The sequence below is a fragment of the Tyto alba genome, unplaced genomic scaffold (genome assembly GCF_018691265.1).
Source record: "Tyto alba isolate M040663 unplaced genomic scaffold, T.alba_DEE_v4.0 Super-Scaffold_29, whole genome shotgun sequence".
Lineage (NCBI taxonomy): Eukaryota > Metazoa > Chordata > Aves > Strigiformes > Tytonidae > Tyto > Tyto alba.
Genome location: NW_024881303.1, coordinates 12,125,059 through 12,149,604, shown reverse-complemented (window position 1 = coordinate 12,149,604; position 24,546 = coordinate 12,125,059). Strand labels below are relative to the sequence as shown.

General features: G+C 47.7%; 1 protein-coding gene across 1 annotated transcript in view; it reads right to left on the bottom strand.

Annotated features, from left to right (window-relative positions):
* Positions 1-24,546, bottom strand: part of LOC122154005 — a 32,769-nt gene that overhangs the window by 871 nt on the left and 7,352 nt on the right. Inside the window, exon 2 of the mRNA XM_042799008.1 lies at positions 423-662. Coding sequence (XP_042654942.1) covers positions 423-662 — 240 coding nt within the window. The remainder of the gene's footprint in view (positions 1-422; positions 663-24,546) is intronic.

Below are 24,546 nucleotides of genomic sequence, written 5' to 3'. Positions count from 1 at the left end.
ATTGTGTTATTTCCTTTCTCCCTACGTGACGGCTTCTGAACTGGAATGAATCTGCATCAGTATCAACACAGGGAAGGGAACAAATAAACCTTGAATTAAATAGTCAAACAAAAATAATCCTCCTCACTGGTATCCAGCCTTTTACCTGCATATCTCGCCCAGAAGCTCTGTGTCCTTCTGTAGGCTGTTCTGAACGCACTGTTTTCCTCTGCCAGAGGGCAACAGCTTTGAACTCTGAGGTTAGCTGGCTGATACGCTGGTAGAAATAAATGCAGAAGCAGCTGGGAACACTGGCCTGTGGGGCATCTCACCTACCTGTCTGCTAAGGTAGATCACCCACAACTGGGCTTCCCTTGCCGCGGAGTGCTTCCTTCCCAGCATCTCCCCCCTTCTGCCCCCAAACCCAAAGCCAGCAGACGTACCGCCAGTATGCACCGGCTCTTCTGGAGCTCTGAGGTGACTCGGCTTGCATAGCCAGGTTTTTGGCAGAGGCAGGCATTTTCCTCTTCTTCCAGGACCGCAAGGCGGGGAGAAGGGCTTTTTTTTTTTTTGCCACCCCACCGGGACACGCAGCGGCCCTGCAGGTACGGCTGCTGCGAGGTGCGGCGGTGAGAAGCCGCCCGATTGCTCCTGACCCCGGGCAGCCTGCGGAGAGCGGTGTGCTGCCATGGCAACAGCACAGCATCATTCAAGCCGCTGAAGACCTCAGCCTGAAGTTATTTTGGTGGGGGCTGAGTGGGTTGATGCTAAATACCGTATTACTTTATAGTTCTTAAGAGGGCGATTTGCATGAATGGTTCTAGGGGTCCAGATAGCTGCACAAAATGTCAGAGACCAGGGCCGAGTGAATTCAGAGCTGCTGCTCCCAGAGGTGCTGGCTGAGCAAAGCTATTTAAGTAGAGGAAGGAGCTTTTTCCATCTTTTTCTGGTAGCGCTGATACTGATTCAGCGCAAAGCCCATGTGCATGACTAGTTCTACTCAGGGGAAACTGTTCCTTTAGCAACCTCCTTTTGTATTAGGCACCATGCAGGATGGGGAAGTCTGCAGTGGGATTTTCCTCTCCCTCTCTTCTGTTGCTTTTGGGGATCTGTAGCTCCCCCTCCTTCCTTGAGTCAAAAGTACATCAGCAGTAGTTATCCCTACCACAGGAGTCTGCCACTCGGCATGGCTGGTTCCCCATGTGGAATTAAAGATCACAATGCCAAAATATTCTGAGACAGAAGTTATTTTATTCCACTTGGGGGGTGTGAGGAAGATGATGAGATTGTAGTCTCTGGTACTTTTTATATTGGTTCCCCATGCCCTTAGAAATTGTCCATAAAGCACTATTTCAGAATAATGGGGAAAAAAAAAAAAAATCAAGAGCCACCTATTCCTAGGAATCAGTTGGATTTGAGAACTAAATCTGCTTGGAGAAAGAAGTGGAAGAAGCGAGAATGATGTCTGGGAGAAGGCCTCTCCTTTCCTGACCTTTTCCAATGAAGAGGCAATTCCTCAGCAGGTTCCAGCCGCTCCCCTTGAAAGTTGTGGATCAGAAATGCTCATTAGTGAGGATGTTGGTTCAATCAGGCTGTTTTAACAAGGCATGTAAGCTGGGATCTACAGCTGCTGGAGTGGAAATGAGGGAGAGAATGGAAAAGTTTTTAAAGCATCTGCATTCAGTTCAACCTGTTGGATTACATGTATGGCATGTCACGCTGTTGTTACAAGAGTCGCAGAATGGTCTAAATTATCTTAGCAAAATATACAATATACTTAATTCAGACAGGAATCACCCACTTCTGTATATTACTAGGCCAGAGCATGGGACAAGGAAGAGAGTTGATTACCTCTGTTGAGAAATCAGGTTGCAGTTTCTGCCTGTTCTCCTGCTGTGTTTTTGTGTCCTCTGTCAGATAAGGTGGGGACGCTTAAGAAAACAGATAATACTTGAGTGGAATATATATCCTACAGGCAGACACAGCCTTGCAGATAGGAAATCAACTTCCAGCTTTTACCACCCAGTGGTCCCAGGAGAATCCTTCGTTGTCAACATTTCATCATTGATCTTAGCAGCACATTAAAGAGAGAGAGAGAAAATTTCCTTTTTTCAGCAGAGAGAGCAGATATTCACATGGTTACATCTGATTACCAGCCTGTGGACTCATGTCAGAGCAAGGATGGCAGCACTGGACTCCTTAAGGTTTCTCATATAGATTATAAATGGGACTGTACCCCCCACCCTCACTGGGTTATTAGCATTATATCCAGGCCCTATGCATTGCTGGCATTATAGCAACACCAAGAGGCCCAGGTGGGCTAGACACGGCGCGTGGAGCCCGTCCCACAGAGCTCACCTGCTGAGCAAGCCACGGGCAAAACAGCCGTGGCGCGACCGCCACACGACCGCGCAGCACATCACCTAGCCCAGGGCTTTCTCCCCACCTCCTCAGGAACAGCACTGGGTCTTGTGCATTATCCATGGGAGCGTTTTCTGCCTCCAAGGGCTCGGTGTTTCCTTCAGCCTTTGCACCTGCCAGTTCCTTCGGTACCGCTTCTGACGGAAGTATAAGAGTCAGGGTGCCACATGCCTCCCTAGGAGAAGAAAATGCAAATCTTCCACATGATAAATCTCCTTGTGAGACATGATTTCTGCTTCAGAAGGGAACAGTTCCTCATTTCTAATGCAGTTTGATTTTGACCCTGCACACATTTACTCAGGGTGGGGAAGGGATTTATAAAACGGCAGCAGCAGGAGATGGAAGTACCTGCTGCTGTTGTGAGAGTGTGGTGGTACCTCCACATTAGGGAGCCGCTGGCTGCCTGAAGAAAGAGCAGATTTCCCATAGAAGGTAAAGGGATTTCATGCCCCAGCTCCTACTGACTTTCTTGACTCATTTATTTCAGTGGGATTTCAACACAACTCCCCGATGACCTGGGCCCTGGTTGCATGCGCTTGTTTGGGAATCACACAGCACCATGTTCATTTTAGAGGCTGACACATAAGAGGATTGTGCAAGGATGGAAAATGAGACCTGACATCCTAGATCTTCCCTCTGCCAGAAGGGTCACGGTTCCTTCCTAAATAACAGTGCTCTCCTAATGCTAAGCAAGAAACTCCTCCAGAGCAAAGCTCTCACATGGTAGCATCTCATTGCCCACAGGTTCTTACAGTACCTGGATGCAAATAGAGTTAGATAATGTTCACCCTGTCACGACTCATTACCAAATCAGAGCATGCAGCCATATCAATGCGTAATGATTTTCTGAAACTTTAATTCCTTTTACTCTGTAGCCATTTTCATTAATTAGCTGGTTTAATTTTACACAGATTAAAAATTTAAGTCAATCTCTTTGAAGCAGAAAAGTGGCATTTTAAAAATCTATATTCTATCCCAAGCCTATAAATACATCTGCCTCATAGAAATCAGCTGTTTATGGTTGTTCTTATAGCAGAGAGGATGACTCAAAGAGGCTTATGCGCTGCATTGTTTTTATCAGAGCTGAAAAAAAACCCCAAACTCCCTGTGAATTAGAAGGGTCAGTGACTATAGATAGATCCTGTGCTTTTCCTCCACCATATGAAACATGGCACTGGTTTCAGATAGTCTGGATCCAATGCAGTCTCACTAGCAGCAGGCACATTTTCTTGCATGTATACAGAATACCAGCCAGCATTTGATCTCCTTGAGTAAAAATCAACAAAGCAGATATACTACATAGTCTGCTAATTGCTCAAAACGCCACATAGCCAGCGGTTTCCTCTCTCCCTGCCCCACTTCATTATAGAGCACCTAGAGTGGTTCAATTCAATTCTATACCCCAAAATAATATTAAAAGACCATGAGTAAGGCTGCAGATCCACCCATGCAAAAAGCTAGGGAATCTAATAGAATTAAGGCACTTTCTGAAGCCATTAGTTGTAGGATAAATAAGGCTAAGTAATGAGTTCAGGGATAAGGGACAGAGAGTGGAGGTCCTAGTTGGGGCTTTCAGGAGCATAGAGGTCACGAGTGGCATCCCAGCATCCGTGCTGGTACTTGTGCAGCTCAGCATCGTTATAAATGATCTGGAAAAAGGGCTGAGCACTTAGCCGAGGAAGTCTGCTGATGACACAAAGTTGTTTATGGCAGTAAGAATGTGGACAGGTTGTATAGAACTGTAGACTGTACAGGCGAGTCTTTCTTATGAGTGACTGCCTGGGCAATAAAGTCCAGGTGAAACTCAGTGTAGAGAAATGCAAAGGGCTACCAGGGTGAGGGGAAGGGGGGCAACTCTCTGAGGAAGTGGGAGCCCATGGGTGTCAGGTACCGAGTGTTGGGGCTGCAGCACAGAGAGAGGAGCTCAGCGCTCAGCGGCGGCTGCTCCAGGCTGAGAGACACTGTGGAGAGGAGCGCCGTCATCCTCTCCGAGGGCAGGACAAGCTCGTTCCTTTTCACCCAGGAGTTGTTTTAAACCTCCTAGCAGAGAGTGACTAAATGGAGCTAATCTAGGAGCTCACAGAATCCTAGAATGGTTTGGGTTGGAAGGGACCGTAAAGATCATCTAGTTTCAACCCCCCTGCCACAGGCAGGGACACCTCCCACCAGACCAGGTCGCTCAAAGCCCTGTCCAACCTGGCCTTGAACCCTTCCAGGGAGGGAGCAGTCATAACTTCTCTGGGCACCCTGTGCCAGTGTCTTGCCACCTTCACAGTGAAGAATTTCCTCCTCATAATTATTCTAAATCTATCCTCTTTCAGATTGAAGCCGTTACCCCTTGTCCTACCACTATATGCCCTTGTAAAAAGTCCCTCTCCAGCTTTCCTCTAGGCCCCCTTTATGTACTGGGAGGCCGCTACAGTCTCCCCAGAGCCTCCACTTCCAGGCTGAACAACCCCAACTCAGGCTCATTTGCTCCAAGGTCCCTCTGCACCTTCCTGGTAGTGATGGTCTAATGCTCCGTGACACTTCCCTAAACATGTAATGGCTGCTTTCTGCAAGTCAGAGTCAAGTTCCACTTGTGTTTTCAACCACGGTAATAAGATTTACATTGCAAAGCTGCAGTGGTTCTTAACAGCACATTTGTCCACTTGTAGGACTTTGTTTCCTAAACATTTGAAGGCCTCTGAAAAGCAGAGGGCTTGCTCAGCTGTGTCCGTAAACATTCAAATTATCCTTGACTTGTTTTCTGCCCTGTAGCCTCTGAGTATGCGTGTTGCTGCTCAGCAAGCGCAGCAGTCCTGGGAGACCAATGATGAAAGAAGCCTCCTACCTGCAGCACAGCCTGGGGAGCTAAACCTCCCGGCTCCCGTGCCTGAATTTGTGATGAACCAAAGAGCCAGCCTTCTAAATTCCTCGTTTAAGCTCCATCCGCCTCAGAAACGAGGACAGGAGCCACGGCAGCGCCAGGAAGGGCACTGCCGAGCAACATTTTTAGTTGCACTAACTGATGGAGAGCTGGGCAACCACGTCCTGCGACTGCACCTCTCGGCCCACGTACCCACGTAACCAGGGTTCGGGCTGGAAGCGGGTGCCTGCGGGGGGAGCAGCCCTGTTCTCCTGCGTGCAGCTGGAGTGACCCTGGGAGCTGGCACGGTTCTACGAGAGCGGTTTGGTTTAGAGGCGTTAGGATTTTACCGGGAGTTTTAAGAGACAGCTCTCTGCCTTGGGGACAGGCGACGCAGCGAACGCGGGTGGCGGTGCTCTCCCCTGCAAGGCACCGCAGAGCTGCGGGGAGTATCTGTTTCGCTGCTCCTGACCACAGCTGCCCATGGTATTTCAACTTTTTTCTGACTACTACTAAGTCCAACTCTTCCACTTCGTTTGGGGAAAAAAAAAAAATGCAATAAACACACACTACAATTTGCATGAAATTTTTCAACAGCCCAGGCTAAAATCAGTCTTTATGTGCTTGGAATTTATTTAAAATAATTGCTATTTATGTTCTTTTTTTTGGCTTTTTACCAATCTCATCAGCATAATTTGACTGTGCTGGAACAAATCTACAAGACTCCAATCTACAACTGCTCTTGCAGATTGTGCAGATTAAACATGAACTAATTAGTCGATTTCTGGATCTCTAAGTCCACAGCTTTCGAAAGAGCTGACAATGCCTATCCATCTTCCCACAAGAAGAGAGAGACAAAGCCCAGATGCCCCAGAAAAATGGCTACAGATGGAGATATGTGTGAGAAGTCTGCAAAAGAAAGAAAAAAACCAAACCAAAACCAAAACAAAGACATTGGGATATTAAGCAACAGGAATTATTTTTTTTTTCTTCTAAACATTTCAAGAATAAACACCTTTTTCTGACTTTAGTTCCCTCTTTTGTGGAAAGTAAGCACTTTAAAAACTAGTGGCCATAAACCACAAATATTGAATTCACCCACGAGTTAGTTCAAGCACATCCAAAAGCCATGACGTCAGTAAAAAGGAAAAACTCTGACTATCGCTCTGGGAATGACACCAAAAAAATCACTTTGCCAATATGAGAAGGCTTCTTCATTCTGAAAGTCTTCTAAAAGTTTCCTTGGGAGGCAACAATAACTCAATCAGAAATGTTCCAGCAGATGATGAAGAACAATAACAGCTGCTCCTCAGCTCACAGCAAACAATGGAAAGTCCCCAGCTGATTTGCTCCGTCTTGAACAGGGTCCAAAATTCACACAGTTTCGGAGAAGAGGTAAAAGCAGCTGTCGGCCTGCAAGGGTGGCGCTCACGCAAGGAGGGGACAGGAATGGCCCCGTAATTGAAGCCCCATTCAACAACTGCCACTGACAGGCAAACGCCTAAAAAAATGCACTGGAAAAGCGGGTTCAGCGCAGGCCCCCGAGAAGGATGCTGCCTTCCCAGGCTTGGCGTTTGACGGGATTATGTGGACAAACTTGGAAAGGTCTCTCTGGAATTAGAGACCCGTCGTGTGTAAGGTGACATTGTTAAATCCCCAGTGCGTTAAAGAGGTGTCTTTTTGTTCCTGTTTGGTTGGTCGCAGGCAATCAGGGTGCCCTCCTGGTCCCAGTTTTATGGGAGGTCTCTCAGTTGCATTCACTGGCACTGAGATTATCAAACTGCTGGTCAGGGCTGATTGGGCTGGACAGGCTCTGCTCTCTGAGCTGATCTGATTAACGTCCCAGACTGCTTCACCTTCAGGAGTCACTCGGGGGATACCCACACCCGAGACTGCTCTGACGATTTCCCCTTATCATCACCTAAATCCTGCCTTGCGCGCAAGAGCAGGAGGCTGCCGTGTCCCTGCCCAGAGCCGCTGCTCTCACATCCAGTGCAACTAGAGTTAACGAGGAAATTTAAACCAATGGCATCAGAAATGCATTTGGCTCATTATCTTTGAAATACAGATAAAAAGAGGCAAGACGGCTTCAAAAACATCTGAAGAATGTCTCGGTGCTGGTGCTGCCCCGGGTGCCAGGGTTTTTTCTGCCAGCACCCGGGGAGCACCGGGCTGAGCTCTGCAGCAGCACAGGCTGTGGGTGTTGGTGCGGCCTTGCGAGGATTCGGTTAGGTTTTACTAGTAAGGGTTTGGTTTAACTACCGATAGGGAATCGTGCTGCCACGGGGGCAACAGCATAAGCAGTGGGGTTTGCCAGCAGAAGGACAAATTCCTCTTGCACCTCTTCAGGACCTGGAGCAAACCTGCACAGCGATGCTTCGTGCCTTCCCCACAGGTCAGAGCCGAGCGGCTTTGCACTGCAGTACAGTAGCTGGGCAAACTAAGCAGGAACCGACTGAATCCTAGTAACTTCCACTTCACGAAGTATTTGGGAAGTCCCAGAGACTCTTTCCCCACAATGTGGCTTAAAGTTGGTTTCAAAAAAAAGACCACACTTCTCTGAAAATGAAGCTTCAACAGCAGAATTGTTTCTTTAACAGGAAAATGAAGCTCAAGATAAAATAAAAAATAACTCTATTCCTGAGCCTTTCACTAGGTACATATTTACTTTGTTATTTCTCACAAAACTACATAGTCTTGTATTTGAAGGGAGCTTGTGTTGCTCATACCCTTTTGGCCAGGTACAATAAATATTCCTAAAAATAATCCTAATCAACCTTGTGCAAACACTCACATTATAGGCACGCTTCCTTCCCAAATATCTGTCCCTGCTCCATGGAACTGCAATCAGGTTTTTTCCATGACATGGTTAAAGCCTGCACGCAGGCTGAGCAGAGGCTCTGGATCCTCATCCTTGTAGTTAAAATCCCTTTGGAATTTGTGTCAATTTATCCAAAGAGCCACTTGGAAATACTGCACAAGGCTTCAAACCCCCTCCCCCGTGCTATTTTCAAGCGCAAGCTCTAGCAGCTCTGAAGCATTTGTTCAAATTGCACCCACAACTTTTCACTTTGGTCTCTTTTAAATGTGTCAGTTTAAATCTCTTCCCCCTTCTCAGGCAGCTCTCGGGCTGCGCGGTGGCGTTGGGGCTGAGGCCCAAGAGCAGGAACCGTGGTGCAAGGTGCTGTCATGGCAGCAGCACCACGGGGACGATTTTCCTATCTCACGGCTTTGCACGTCTTGGCAGGCACGGGGTAGGTCGGTTTATGCCTGGAAAGGCATGTTGGCACTCTAGTAAGTGTGAAGGCGATGCAGTCAGCAGCCTTTGCTTTATCTCCCTAATCACATTTACAGCTTTACCTGCCTGCGTCATGCGCTGCGAATTCAGACATCAGTTACGGATTGGGGGTTTTTTGCATTAAAGGTTTTATTTGGGGGAAACGAAGCGGTTGTACCCTCACCACAAACCATCCCACTCCGTCATCCATATGCACTTGCAAAGCAAAGGCTGGGCGGCAACAGAAAATTCCCTCCAGAGGTGGATGCTCCCCGGAGGCAAAGCTGCCGTGAGCTGCGAGAGCAGGAGGAGCACGCGCGCCCTGTGCCTGCATGCCCCTGCCACCTCCTGGGACACTGCAGGGAACTGACGTTATCCCACTGGATGAACCGTGTTCTCTCCCCGTCTGTCTCGCCAGCAGCAAGCAAGGTGGGAGGAGGCAACTTCAGAAACTCAAGCCCCAGAACTGGGAAGGCTTTTTCCATGTTCCTTGCCGAAATTGATCTGCCAGTCCTCCTCCTCCCAGTCAGACCTGTCACTGAGGAAATGCTAAACCCCAGGAACGCCGGTGCCAGTGTGGGGAAGGCACAGGCAGGGAGGCTGCTCCCCCTCTGGGGAATGAGTCCCTCTGGCTTCAGGGGCAGGTTTCTTGCAAATTCAAAACAAATCAAGGATATTGTGATTACCTGTACAGGAAAGCTTCAGCTGATGGAGCAGTGCCAGTGTCCCTGCTTGCTGCTGCCAAACCGGTCTCTGTGTTTGACCTTGGACGGGTCACTCGGGTCCAGCACGGCACTATCACGGGCAAGGACGCTGCAGTCAGTCAGCACAGGGCCAGATACTGCTGCTGGCTCTGCCCTTAGCATTCTGCTATCCTTTTATTAGTCATATTAAGCCTTCTAACATGTTTGTTTATAATATTAGTTTCTACTCTACCAAGGCCTTATGGACATGATTGATTATATGCAGAAAGCGAAGTGAAGGGTGCTTTAAAAAGTCAGCATATTAGTGGTTGATTCAGTAAATGAATGTATTTTAGAATGCTTATGTACATCGAAACAAAGATCTGTCATAAATTACGTAGTTTAGGCCTACGATTTATATTTCTGAAAGCCAGGGAACGATCCAGTATAATTCAACACCCTATCTCTGCACAAAATAAGCACTCTATATTCTTTATCCAATATGAAAGCAAAGTGTTTGGACGACTCTGGAGCAGAGTTGCAATAGCCAGGCTCAGCTGTAACGCACACTAGCTGGAAGCCAGATGAGCTTGTGGTGCTGCAGATTAAAGAGGGAGCAGTGCGATGCAGCCTAGTGCATCCCCTGCCCCTCTCACCTGCATCCCGCTGGCCTGGGTCGCACGGGGACAACGCTTCAATTCAGTAAAGAAAGTGTTCTGCCTTTTTTCTCCAGATCTTCACAAGATATAGCCCGTTCTCAATGTAAATATCAAGAATCTCAAAAAACTCTCCCTCTCAGCACACAGACCTAAATGAAAATGTCTCTTCCTCAGACGTGGCACTGTTTAAGAAGTCTTAATGAGCTTCTCTTATTCATAAAAATGCTTTGTTTTTAAAAGCTTGCCATTTCATATTTAAATAACAGCTTTAAATGTGTCTTTTACATCTCTCCAAATTTGCAACTTTTTTTCCTCCCACTTTCCTCCAAAGTCCATGTAATGGAGCATACGTGATATGGTCTTGCAGCTACTTCTCCTAAAGGGAAGTCCGACAACTCACCAAATGGCAACTAGGAGGAAATATCAACAGGGAAAGTTAATTTTAATGAGAAGAAAGGAAAACGCCCAGAGACAAAAGTCAAAGCCAGCTTGCACCACCAGTGGAAACCTCTTGGTCCCATGGGACCCCCGAAAATCATGCCCAGAGGGACTCAACTCATAAAAACACCTTTGCTAGGCTTTCTCTTTCTTCTTTTAAGGTGCAGCCCAGCATCATGTAACATGGACATCTCATTACACCTGCATGATGTCTCTCTAAATTCTACCTGCCTGCAAAAAGTTGAATTGTCATCCTCTGTTCATTTTTTCCCAAGCAAGAACTATTCTTTTAATTACAGGTTTTAATGTGATACAATGTCACTCCTGTGCTCTCAGGCACCCTGCTGTGTGCCTTTGCAGAGCAACAGTAGTATCCTAGCAGCGATAAGATCTTCATAAACCCATTGTCCTTGTTAAACAAAGAGGACTTTGATTCTATAGTAACATTGCATTTGGTGAAAACTTTATTTGCAGACATTCCTTTCCCTTCAGCCTACTAGAAAAGTCTACCATTGACCTTCAAAGGCTTATGAATTCCTGTCTAGCGAAAGAATTGCAAGGTGAGCACCTGACTTTCAACCTGTTTGTCAGACCTGACGCTGCTGGCCCCACCTCAGCACATAACCTTCAGCCGTGGACTCCGAGCTTGCAGTCAGCGCTTTTACCACCTGAGCTCTTTGAAATGCCTCCCAACCCCACTGCAAATGGTAATACCTGCGATAGAGAGAGATTAAAGGCCGATGGGGGATGTCATAGGAACTACCGTATCTCTCCAGTTCTCTGCCAGTATTTTCCAGGAGTCTATTTCCTCTTAGAGCAGGATATATATATGTATAAAAAAAAAAAAATCGATCTGCCTTATGCAAATACTTCTTATCAGCAGATAAATGCACCTGCACCACCAGGCATATGCGATTAAGGAGCCTGGGCTCGAGGTGACACAGTGTTAGCACATGGCACCGTGCAGAACAGCAGGTGGACTCTTTCCATCTAAAAAGTCATTTGTACTAACTATAAGGAATGACCCATTAAGCATGAATGACCCATCTAGTAAAATGCTTTCCAGAGCACCATTGATCAGACCTTCCAATCTAGCCTGTATGTGCCAGTTCAGGATTGGGGTGGGGGGAAAATGTGTCTTTAATCCCTTAAACTCTTGAGATGAGCAAAATAATATAAATGTGCGTAATACCAAACTGCATGTCTATGATCCAAAGTGCTGCTACAGCGCCCAGTTCACCATCAATGCGTCCTTTCTTCTCAGGACAGTAATCTGGGGACCAGTTTCCAAGGCTACCATATATTAAGTGTTTTTCTCAATGAAAGCATGCCCAGGATTTAGGGATCAGATCTAAACTCATGGATGTCATTGGAAACCCTCCCGCTGACTTCAGCAGCCTTTGAATCAGACCCGCATTTCTGCAGGTGCTGCAGGAACAGGGATACACAGTGCTCTGCGGCAGAGTTTTAAAAACATATGGGATCATCCCTCCCTCTGGCAACCTTTAGTTTAGCAGCTTACTCATCAGACAGGAACAAGAGTAGCTGACAGATCTTCCACCTTCCTGCAATGAGTTAATTTTCTCCCCTGCTATATTAGCCGTCATACATCTATATATATTGTCGTTTGTTTCCTACCCTCCTCCAGATCAGAGAGCTGCTTAATCACGGCTTGCCAACTCCTGCCTTGCCATATTTTAGCCTGCTTATTTAAAATGTTGTTATTCGCTCCCTGGGCAGCCAGTAGTAAACCAGAGAAGCAATCAATAAATGACCTTAACTGGAGCTCAAGCTGCAAGCGGAAGCATTGTCTAAAACAACAGGGGGAGGATAAATCCTTGTTTCCTTCCCCCGGCACTGCTGATTGCACGTATGCACTGATTCACTTGTCAGCTTGCCATTAGCAGACGCTCTCTCCCTCCCAACACCAAGGGGTTGTGAAAGAAGAGAGGGGAAAGCCACGTCCGAGAGCAGCCAGCGGCCCCCTGGGCAAGTTGTCTCCTCTCCGGGCTGGGCTCACACCTCCAGGACACCCCTCCTGGGATGGGGGAGGGTTTGGGTGCCTGCAGCCTGTCCCCAGCCCCAGGAGGGGCCGGCGCTGCCTGGCATGTCACGGCCCCGCAGCGTCCCGCGGGCAGGCCACCGCGCCAGGGGCACGGCACCACCCTGCCAACGTCCCTGCTAAGGGCTGAGCTTTGCGATCGTCCTGCTCAGCACTGAGCTCCCCTCCGTCGTTGCCGGCGCACCTCCCCACCAGACCCCCAGAAGCTGCAGCGCAGGGTGGCAGGGTCTTCCCAGCCAGAGCGGGGCTGGCAGACAGAGGAGCTGGGCAGGGATCATCCTTCGGTGACGCGGTGGGCAAGAGGCACGGGTGGCTAAGCAGGGACGAGGGGACATTTTCAAGGGCAAGACGCTGTCTGCTTTTGCTGCCCCACAAGCCAAGACATCGGAGTCAACCAAAACCAGGGTGACCACAACCGCAGCTGGCAGCCCCACGGACACGTGGCGGTCGGAGCTGCTGCCCCTGCAGAAGCAGGGAGGAGCTGGTCTCCCCTCCATCACGGCAGCCTGCCCCAGGTGCCCCATCCCTCCCCATGCATCGCCTGCAGTGTAGCTCATCAGCAGGAGCCAGGGATTTCCTCCTGGCCTTGAGCAGCAGCACCTCTGCAACCCAAAGCCTCCAGACCCATAACTCTTGTCAGAGCTGCAGATGCAAGTGACATCCCTCTCCTCCTCCTGCTCTCCCAGTCCTCCTCTATTGGGTTTCTTTGGAAGCAAATAAATGTTCTCACTCACAACAACCATCATTTTGGAAGCTAGAGAGATTGTTCTTCTTGCCAGCACTTAACACTTAGACAATACAACAGGATTACAGCAAAACAAAGGCAAAAATCTGTCCTGAATGTTGCCTGCTGCTATTCAACTCAAAGGCATTGTCCAGACAGGGAAGTTGCCTCCTGTTGTGACTTGCCAATTAAATTGAGGTATCAAATGCCTCCTTAAACACTAACCTAAATACAGGTTGTTAATTCCACTGGTGGCACAACCAGTAACTGATGTGGAAAAGGGTTGACGGGTGAACAAATGGAGGAAACCAGTTTTATTTTGTTCTGCCAGTGATGGAGCTCATGCAAATGACTCTGTCCCCGGGTGCTCTCACTCATCTCTGAAGCTCCCACCAGTCACCACTCTCGTGTCTGGCCTGAGCTCCTGAGCTGATGTTTCCATGCTGTTTAACGCCACCGTGGTGCATGACAAGGCATAAACCTGCCATTAGCTGAGCACTGGGGGCATAAGCCAGAAGCAGGAGCTCCCCCTTTTCGGGCTGCTGAGCTGCCAGGGCGGCCCCCTGGGGTCAGGGATGCATGCTCAGAGATGCAAGCATCTCAGCAGCACCCACAGCCACCTGCCCTGGGGCCAGGCGCTGCTGCATATCCGCAGCATGTTAAGCAAACTCAGCACAGAAAGGCACTGCCCAACATCAGCAAAGGGATGGGAAACACTGTGCCAATAGCAAGTGTTTGTAGGCTTGAGTCCTGTGTTTAAGTGGCTCCAAATGCTTAATACAGACATCTTCTTAGAGACAGTAAAAAGGCATCAGCCACGTGGAATGGGTTTGCGTGACAGCTGTTTTACCCCAGAGGCATTTCAATAATCACTGCATTAATTGCATCTCAGTTTGTACATTTTAGCCCAGCAAAAGTAAAACCAGTATCTGTCTTATGCGCATGCATTTTAAGTCCATTTAAGCATACAAAGCCGTGAGAGGTGATTTTCCTTCATGCTGTCTCTGCCTGGCATCCTGTGCGTATCTACAAGTGTTTCCATTTGTTCCTCTTATCATAACATTTTGTTGATGCAGTAGAATACTGGAGATATCCATTAGACTTAATGCCAGTCTGTAGGATGGATCTTCTCTAGTTTTAGCCTTATCTTTCCCTGTAAGCCCTCAAAAATAAGTGTTCCTGAGTTGACCTATAGAGAAAAACTAGGCAAATGAAGATCATGGAATGATGTTTTCCTTTTAGACACACCTTTTAGGAAAGACTCAAATTAGAAATCATCTACTATTAAACAAGCAGGATACTTCCCTGTGGGTAAATCAGGCACTCCAAACTAGAAGCTGGAAGAGTTCCAGAATTCAGGAATTTGAAAATACAGCTGATTTTCACTGCTGATCGTAATGGACATGGTTTAGTGGTTGTCTTGGCCACCAAAGAGTTAGGTTTACAGTTGGACTCGGTGATCTTAAAGGTCTTTTCCAACCTAAATGATTCTGTGCCTCTATGATTGCACTTCACTGCAATAGCCTGAAATGGCTCGGTGTGCTCCCTTTGTTTCAGTAGCCTAGTCTGGTCTGTTTTGAGCTCTGTAGGTATAGATGCCACTTAGTTATTATTGTTTTATTTTTGATTCATTACTTGTACTCTGATCATAACTGTTGGCCCAAACCTAGCATGGCAATTCTCCTACAAACCACAGAGGTAGTTAGATGAGAAGTCCCTTCCACAGGTACTTGACTGCCTCAAGACAGCAGAAGGATTCCCAGGGGTGCTAAAGCAGATCTGAAGTAGAGAGGCGGTACAACAGCTGCAAGTAATGGAAGGAGGCAATATTGTAGGAAAAGAGTAAAAGAAACAGGTTACACAGATTTCTCAAAATATCCTTTCATTCCTGCCAGGTATTAGTCAGTCTTGTCTCCAACCGTGACATGTCTTCTACTAAAGCAGCCCTAAGAGGAACCCTTCTCTGTCCTCCTTCTCCAAATGTGATCCGACGTCTTCTGCCTTGGCCCTGGAAGCTGGGAGCAGGCACCCATGCTGTTGTGTTTGCAGCTGCCAAGGTGGAGAGACAAAAACCAGGCAAGCCCAGCAGATGTATCTCACAGTCAGCAGCTGTCAGCAGTGAGACACTGGTTGTCCACGTTGTTCTGTCCCATACACACCTTGAAACCGGAGAGCTGCACACACAGATGGACCTGGCCCACACTTTTAACAAATTTTTCCTTCTGCCTCCATATTCTCTTGCTACAAACCAGCTCCCCAAATGGCTCACACTACATAAATGCTCCACTGCAACAGCTCTTAGATACAACTGAAGTTTGAGAGATGGTACCATGGTGCTGGCTGGAAGAAAATACATCTTGTCAGCTCCGTTCTCAGATGACAATAAGTGTCACCTGAATCGTCATCACCCCAGCCAGACAGCACTATTAGTGTGAAGGAGAATAATAAAGAAGATAAGGAGTGCAGAAGAGCATGTGCAGCCCATTCTAATTACTCCCATCACTAACAAGTCGACGAATGAAAGCATGGAAGTGAGTATGTGCAAAAATGTGTAAAGCTGAAGAAAGCACCGCTTATTCCTTGACAGAGAGAGAAGAAGTCTGTATCAGCAAAAGAAAGCTTCAAAAGCAGTGTGAAACCTTGAACTTGAAGCTGTGCTCTCCACGCTGCACACTTGGGTGACTTTGGCTAAAGTCAATCTCCCTTCTGAAAAATAAAGATGGTGCCTCCTTTCCTGCACCGTTGCCCACCTGGATTTGGTGGGTTTTGAAGTTCTCCTGGCAGGTGACCATCCTCTGCCCAGCACAGAGGAGCTCACACCTCTAGACAGGAATCCCCAAAACCTGAATAACGACCTGCACAAACTGTGCCCCCCTGCATTAAACATAGAGGCAATGAGACAAGAGGCTCTGTAGCGGGCTGAAGACTACTAGATGTACTTGCTGGATTCAGGACATCCCCGTGAGGAGATTGATAGTGCCCTATTTAGTGACCTTTCTCCAATACAATCATCATTACTGTTCACGAATACTCCTCTTTCTATTCCTCCTTCTTGTCTCCACTTCAGAGGGCCTGTGACGTTATGTCAAACTGGCAGAGAATGAGAACATCCAGGCAGTTGTCAATCAAACCATGCAATCAGGGTTTTTCCCTTCTCATACTGCCAGCCAGGGATACTTGCCATCATGTGCTGTTAATGCCCTCTGCTCTGGAGCAGAAGTATCAGCTCAGACCCTGATTCAGGCCCTCCGTGTGTCTGGGAAGGAAGGACTAGTTCACAACCTGATTCAGAGCCTCCTGACGCTCAGGAGAAGGGCTCATTCCCGTTCTGATTCACACAGTTGTGACCTGATTCAAATCCTCCTGGCCCAACAGGGAAGTGGGACCATGACTCAGACGTCCGGGTTCAGAGCAGAGTGACTCAGGACACCCGCGAACCACAGCTGGGACGATTTATCCAAAAACACCTCTGCTCCTCTGCTACCTACTGGGGGACATGCTATTGCCTGGGCACTTAGGATGAGCTGTTCCAAGATGCACTTTTGACCAGATCAATACAAAGAAGCTGTACGTTCAGAGAACAGTAGGACACCAGGATATTCAGGCTGAAGTTGCCCCATGGGTACATAGATGCTAATCCACCTCTGGTGATCACTGCACTTTCAACCTGTTGCAAGAACCTGCCCGGCATGGCCCCTCCTTCTGACACAGCGCCAGGTTTTGTTCTGCAGACGCTGCATGTCCTTTTGCATCCTGCCTTGAAGAATTCAATGAGCTTTTTCAGCATCAGCAGCTCAGGGCTGTTGGGTTTTGTACCTTGCGCTTACACTTACAGGATCTGACAGTGGCTCTTCAATTCTTAATCATTCTGAGAAGCAGAATGTCTGTCCCTTCCAACTCAGATCTGTCTGGACCCCATTAGCTCTTCTCACTTGGGTGTGCCTGGAGGAGGTGGGAGACATACAGACCCAGGAAAATTGCGGTCTTTCACTATGGTGTTACTTGCAATCAAGGCCTATGAATTTCAAACTAAATTGGAACTGAACTCCTTGGTAAAGCCCCTGTGGCTTCCTTGGCATTTCTGATTTCCCTTGGTATATTATCCTTTTTTGCCTTCCAGATTTTCATTTATGTTCAGAATGGAGGTTAGGGTGGGCCACAGGCTGCAAATTGCTGATGCAGCCCATGTAGGAGCCCTTCCTCTCTCTAGTGGTGGGTGTTGACTGGCCCCACATGTTCAAGGACAGGTATTTGAGTGTGGGGGAGGCTGGAAGCTTTAGAAAATCTTCACTGACATCCATTGATGAACAGTGAGAAGACCTTGGATGAGGTCTGGACAGGTCAGCTCGCCGGTGGGCGCGAGACATTAAGCACCTCCCGTTGGTTCCCAATGCCCCCCCCCCAGGAACAGAGACACATTGTCCATTGGTATGTACTTAGGTAGGGCTGGATCACCCTTCCCTTGGTATCTCAGATCTGCAAACCATGCTTAATGTCCCCAATTTCTGGGTGGAGGATTAAGCTAATGTAATTTTAGAATTTGAACAGAGAAAAAGAAAAAAATGAAGAAGGAGAAGAAGAAGAAGGGAAGGGGAAGGGGAAAGGAAAGGGGGAGAAGGGGAAGTGGAAGAGGAAGGGGAAGGGGAAAGGAAGCCTCCCCTGCAGAAATATTTGTAACTCATAGCTGATTTGAAAAAAAAAAAAAAAAAAAAAAAGGCTGGTGGGCTGTGAATTTTAGCAGCTGATTTGGGACTATTGGGAGCAGCCTGGTATCAACAAGCACCCTGGCTGCAGTTTGGGCTTGTGGAAGCTGTCAGCTAGACAGGTTCTCTAAAAGGACCAGTACTGATCAAAATCAAGCACACATAAAAACACCACTAAACAGCGGCATCTGCACCCACCTCACAGGCCTGGGAGTCAGGAACCAAAGGAGGAGAGGGGGTGTCTCAGCTGCCTCTGGCTGTTGGCAGAGGGCAAGGGTGAGGGACCCAGCTCTCCATCTCAAAGCCTTCACACCACTGAGGGTCCAACCTCCCACAGTGAGACTTGTGGCTTCTGAAGTCCAGTTCATAGCAGACTGCAAGATGCCGTGAGACCAGTAAAGCAATTTTAACGTGGACTTTTATACCAAGACATGCAGAGTTTCCTTCGCTCTTTAAGTTTGCTTCCTTCGTTTCGAGTTCAAAAAGGGAAAAAATGCCTGGCACGCCTGAGCACTAATCATGGAAAGAGACAGAACTTTTCCTGGGCACCACAGCCCTGTGATTGTTTGCCTTACTAAAAAAAGTGATCATAATTTATCCTAGCCCTGAGATCCCCAGCGTTTTCCACAGCACACATCAGACCAGTCTCAGGGAGCTGAGGCTGAGGGCTCGGCTGGCGATTGCTGGCCAAGTGGGAACAACATGCTCACTGTCACAGAGTACGTACAGCAGCGTCCCCAGGTCAGGAAAAAGTGAAATCCCAGCTCCATGGGCAACAGAAAATAGGCAGGGCTGTTTGTTGAGGGGGGGCAGGATTTAGGGTGGGCTTTTCGAAGAGACAAGTGTGGACAGGAGCATGACTCGCATTGAAAAGCCAGGCACTGGCACCACTTCTTAAAAATCCTCCTTTATTAAGGTTTGAGAAACTCATCATTGTTATTTGCTGGCTTTGTCTTGTCCCTGTTATGCTAAGCATGGCAGGGTCAGGGAGGAGGGGAAAGAGGCATTATGAAGTTAAGCATGGTTTCACACCATATCTCAAGGAATCTATATTTCCCTCATGTTGCTTACACTGTGGAATATCAAAATGCACCATAATCTCGGAGACTTGGCACCGGCCTCCCGAAAGTTAACGCAAAACAAACTGTAGCATGGTTAAGTAATTGTTTTTCACATGATGCAGCTGCAATTTGTCCTTCATTGTCGTTAAAACCAAAGAAGCTGAAAGTAAATTGTTTTAGCCAAACCAGGACAGGGCTAAGTGACTGACAATCCCACTGCTGTGTCAGCCCTGAATGTTTGTGGGTTTTTTTCCCCAGAGACTAATGCAGACAGATATTTGCATTTGCTCACTTGCTCTCATACGATCAACATCGTTTCACCCCTCCCAATTTCCATCATGAGAGGTATATTTGCAGGTAAGTAATCTATGCAGCTATATTACCATTTTCCTCGCTGAGGAGCAGCATGCACATCGCCACGAAGTGCTAGCACAGCTGGAGTACAGAAATCCATACCTCTGGGCTGCAGCGACAGCAGAGGTAACAGCCTGGCTTTGCAATATTAGCTCTCCTGCCAGTTACATTTAGCACCCTTGGGTGACCTTGCTGACATTTCAAGCAACGCACACCATTTATCTGAGCAACATGTAAGCCAAATGTAAGCCTGCATATGGTAAACTGAGCTTCACACTGCTTGAGTGAGAGCTATATATTTCCACATTTCCCTTTTTCCAGTAAAATATTTCCTGGCCGCTCTTTCAACAGGGACAAAACTGGTAGATCGGGTAGAACTGAGGTAAGTACAGTCAACCTGAACACAGTCAAACAAATGACTGGTCACGGGGTTTATGCTGAATTAATAACCTGGGACTCAGTTGATTTACATGAGTGTAGCTCCATTGGTTTCACTGCCCGCTTCCTGTTCATGTGAACCTTTTTGGGGGCCTGTGTACTCAAGACCATTTTGTTGAACAGATGCAGCACAGCACCTCTCTATCACCTGCACCCTGCCCTGTTCCCAACCTCATCTTGAGTACAAGACTGCCATTGCCAGGGATCTTTGTACACTGCAAAGGCCTGCTGGCATTGAAGTCACCCCCAAGACCTTTTATTTAGAATTAAGAAATCAAAAGGAATTAAATTCATCAGACAAATTACATTTTGGTATTGTCCTCTGCCCATCTCTGGAAGGTGAAGGTACAAGAAAAATGCTGTTTGTGAAACGAATAGCAATGCCATCATCGACTTTAGCTGAAAAATATTGAAAGTCTGGTTCTTTAATCAGAGAAATCACAGCTTAGTTATTAAAGTCATGATCATCTTTCTTTACTTCTGATTTTTTTGGTCCAATATATGGACAAGTTTCCAGCCCCTGCTCTTACCTGACCTTTACCAAATGACCCTTCTTGGACCCGGCTATTCGGTACCATGCTGTCAGGCATCTCCTTCCTTCACCAGCTGCATGGGAGCTGATTTACTTGCCCTTTAAAAAAAATCATCTTCCCCTAGACATTTCTTCTTCTAATTACCCAAACCTTTGTTTCCTTTTCACTGCCTGATAAGTACTATTTATATCCACAGCTGCTGAAGTATCTTCTTCCCGATAGCAGGTGAAGAAGATTCCTATCACAGCACATGCTCTAAAAACCCTAATCTGTTTTCTAAAGTCATTTGATGCTACCTGTTTTCTGCCTTGTGAATACTGCCTCTCTGTATTTTGGTAGCATGCACAAAATGACAGGAATGTCTCTGGGAGGGGGACAAAGCAGTGAAGATTAAACGAAAGCACCGGGGCAATACAGCTAAACTGGCTGCAGAGCTGAAAATGGTCATCCCACCTCCCCTCCCCTACAATGAAGCACTGGGACTTCTCCAGCTTTGTGGAAGAACCAGCAAGCTATCCTCTCTTTCTTTGTGGGATTAGTTTTCTGATTGTCCATCTCCTTGAACCTCCTCACCCTACTGTCACAAGAGGGAAAGTGAAAGCAGCAAGGGGAGAAGATGGTGGAAGAAACACCCCTTCCAGTAACAGCTATCCCATACGTCACTAGAAATATGCTTGGGTTTGGAGATCTCTGTCCTGATGTAGCTAATTTGATGGAGTTATAAATCTGCCCCAGGCTAAGAAGAGACATGTGGAATGGTCATGCAGTAGGTCAGTTACTAGCCTTGTAGCCTGTGCTGCAAATCTCATCCTATGCTGCAAATACAGCTCAGGCCATGCTGCAAACCTCACACGGACCCATTCCACACAGCTACATCCAGGCAAACATTCCCAGGTTCAGCAACACGTGTGCTGCAAAGCTCAGAGTCAGATTTTCAGCTTCTTCCCTGCAGTATCAAGAGAACCAAGCCCTTGTTGCACCTGGGGATTCTGAGCTCTGTCATTTGTTTGTCCTACCACAGAACAGAAGACACACCTGAACTCAAACAGGCTTGGTTCCCTTTTGTGTTGGCCAGGCTTCAAAGCAAATGTGGCTAAAATTTAAGCTTGTGTTAAAACTGACCCTCATATTATCAATTTCACTGCAATTATTGAGAGACTTTTCCATTTAATGTTATACTACAGAGCCTTCAGGCTTAGCTGCGTGATCAGTAATTAAAGCTAAAAAGTCCATCCTAGACAAATGAAGAACAATGCAATTGAACCAGCTGAGAAAGGGGCACAAGTCCAACTTTCTGTAGCTTAAGGGGTGGGTTTTGCTACATGGAAATTTGCAGACCAAAGGGCAGAGGCTCTAGTAAGAGCATTGAATCTACCCACTGCAGCTGTATGCTGGGCAGCACAACTGTTGTGGACTTAGTCTCATAGGTACCTCAGCAAGATGCACCTAAGCATTGAAGGATTCAACCTTCAAAATTTATGCCAGTCACATGAATATACTAAAGAGTGAACCTCAGTCCTCAATCTTTAAAAGTTTTGCAATTGCTCCTTGTGGCAGAGGAGGAATGAACCAACTGCAGAGAGGTCAGCAAGCTGCACCCCAGCAATTTGCTGATCTGATGATGGTCTCTGCTGGCCTCAGCTTTATCAGGCTCATTCCAGGCACCAATGTGCTACAGCAATTAGTTTTAATTCAAGCGCTGGCACCTTGTACTCAAGATCAATGTACTGGCATCTCATGTGAGACTGACAAGATGTATCACCACTCTGGGAGCTATCTTAGTGATCTTAACGCTCCACTGCCAAATATTTTAAAGGGGTGTTGATGCTGGGGAGATGCTCTGAGCGATTTCCACCAGAGGCAGCCTGGTGGACCCACTGTAACATACATGGGAACAACCCCCAAAATAATCATGAAAAGCGCAGAAAATGTGATGATGTGTCATACGAAAACAGAAAGAAGACACAGCTGTGATCTCTAAGTGACGTGCCATGAAGAGGGGCAATAAATCCATATAAAAGCACTCACAAAGTTATCCATGGAGTGCAAAGGGGAGGAAGTCAAAACAGAACCATGCGAAGAAGAAAAGAATGTTCCTGTAAGAAATGAGGAAAAAGTCTTCAGAGTAAGATGAGCCATCGGGAGCAGATCGACCCCTGGAAGGGAGCTGAAACAGCACAGTGAGAGCATTGACTAAACAGCGGTATAACCATGTGTATCTGGACTCTGAGGGCAAAAATGTCAGTTTTGTGCAAACACCTCTGCCGGGACACATTTTTTGTGTGTTTTACCTACCATGCCAGGCCAGCATGCCAGCCCCCTTGCACCACCGACTGACACCAGTTAGGCAGCCACTGTAAAACACTGTGCCCCGGGAATGCTGTTCACAGGTAAGCATGTGCACTGGTGATGAGGAAGTATCTAGTGATATTTTATGTGTTATTGGAACCTAATAACCTCTACTCTCAGAAGTCACTCTGATTTTGGACCTCTCTGCCTTGGAAAACCGCATGAGAAACCACCTAGTAAAAAAACTAGTCCTTGTCACATCTCTTGTGTTGGGCTCCTGGGAACAGGGGGGACAAGATCCACCAGCTGCCTTCCCCAGTAAACACCGCAAGGGCCAGCAGAAGCAATGGTCCTTCCTCTGCAGCAGGGACCCAGCAGCAAAGGTCCTTCCACGCCATGGGCTGACAAGGGCAAGGGCGTGAGCAAAATGCCCTTTGCATTCGCCAGGATCTGTTGCCTCCCTCAGCGCAATGTCAGGGCCATTATTCATGAATGCTTTGTAAACAGAGGTGTGTTTGCAGCAGCACCTTCCCGACTGGGCTGGTCAGAGCTGCCCTGGCAGGGTAGATGGAGTGGAGCACCCACCTTTCGTGTGCTGCAAGATGTGTGCTCACGGCACAGCACCAGCAGCAGCTGTGCCGTGGGGTTAGAGGCTTTTTGCAGTTCATAGGAAAAGGTTCACGTTCCCCAGGTGGGGCTGCAAGGGGTCCCTGTCTGCCCCTGCAGCCCCCATGCCCATCTGCATTTATCTGTGGGCACAGGGAGGCTTTCCCCTGCAAGGTGATCTGAGCTCTCTCGGGCCAGTGCTGGCCCCCCCAACAACCACGTGCCTCCCCTTTCCCCTCAAAGCATCCCTTCAATTTTCACCAAGATGACCTGACCTCATTTGTTGTAGCCTGCTCATCAGTGGCACACACAGACACCTCTGGCTGTGCCAAAGAGCCGCTGACTGTGCCCACCCAATGAGGCTTGCCTCCCTCCCTGCAACAGCCCAGCACTGAGTACAAGAAATCCTGCCTGCCCCATCCCTTCCCAGGACAGATTTGCATATTGGGTCAGGCAAGTGTTTCCAGACACTTGATTTCCAGGGAAAAATATTATTCATCAAGCTATTTGCAGTCCCCAAATCGTTTGTAGCTGTTTGTTTGCTTCTTTCTCAATCCCTCTTCCTTGCTTTTTACTCCCCCTTGGCTGTTTGTTAAAAAAAAAAAAAAGTTTCCCTTGGCTGTACTTTCAGTAGGACATTTCAAAGTCAGGCTGAGATGGGTATTAAATGAGGATAGATGCCAGGTTCCTTTTCACTACATCCAAACCTACTAGAATAGCACTGAAAGCTGTAAATTAGGTCAGCTTTGCACAAGAGCTTCCCGAGCCTTTGCTGGGAACGATGTTGCACAGCCGTCGGGTGACTATCGCTTTAAACAGATCTGGTGCAACTTGTCTTGGGGGACTGGTGTGATGCAGTGAGACTTCTCCCAGGGCTGCCCCCTCCCCTATATAGTCACAATTAGGGACCCAGACCTGCTCCTCTGAGGGTGCACAGTCAGGAGGAGGCACAGGAACCCCATGGCACCCCAAAGCTGGGACCTGAGAGCCGAAGGAGACAGTGAGTGTGAATATGGGTCAGAGTCCCAACCCACAGAGGAGAGAGGCTGCCCGTGGGCAAGATGAGCAGCAGCGGCGGCAGCATCCCTCGGATGAACAGCATCGGGCCGAGCAGCAATGCTGAGAACTGAGATTGCCTGGGGGAGCTTCCCGTCAAGTCCTGCACAGCTTCCAGCACGGCACTGTGGAAGCTCAAAAATGCCTTTTTGGATACGACTGGTGAAAGGAGAGGACTGCTGGTGCCAAAATGAGGCATCCTGCACCCACGGGCAGAAGGACAGGCAGCCGGCTGCGTGCGCTCTCTTGCCAGCTAAGCCTTTGGTACGCCATTCGCAAGGTGAAGCCGGTTCCTCGCTCCCTGCAGTGGAAGATTATCCCCCCTGATTTTGGAAATGTGGAAGCAAGCAAGTGGGGATACAGCAGGGCATGTTTTGAAAGAGACTCCTGTAGAAGAGAATGAATGGTCTTATAC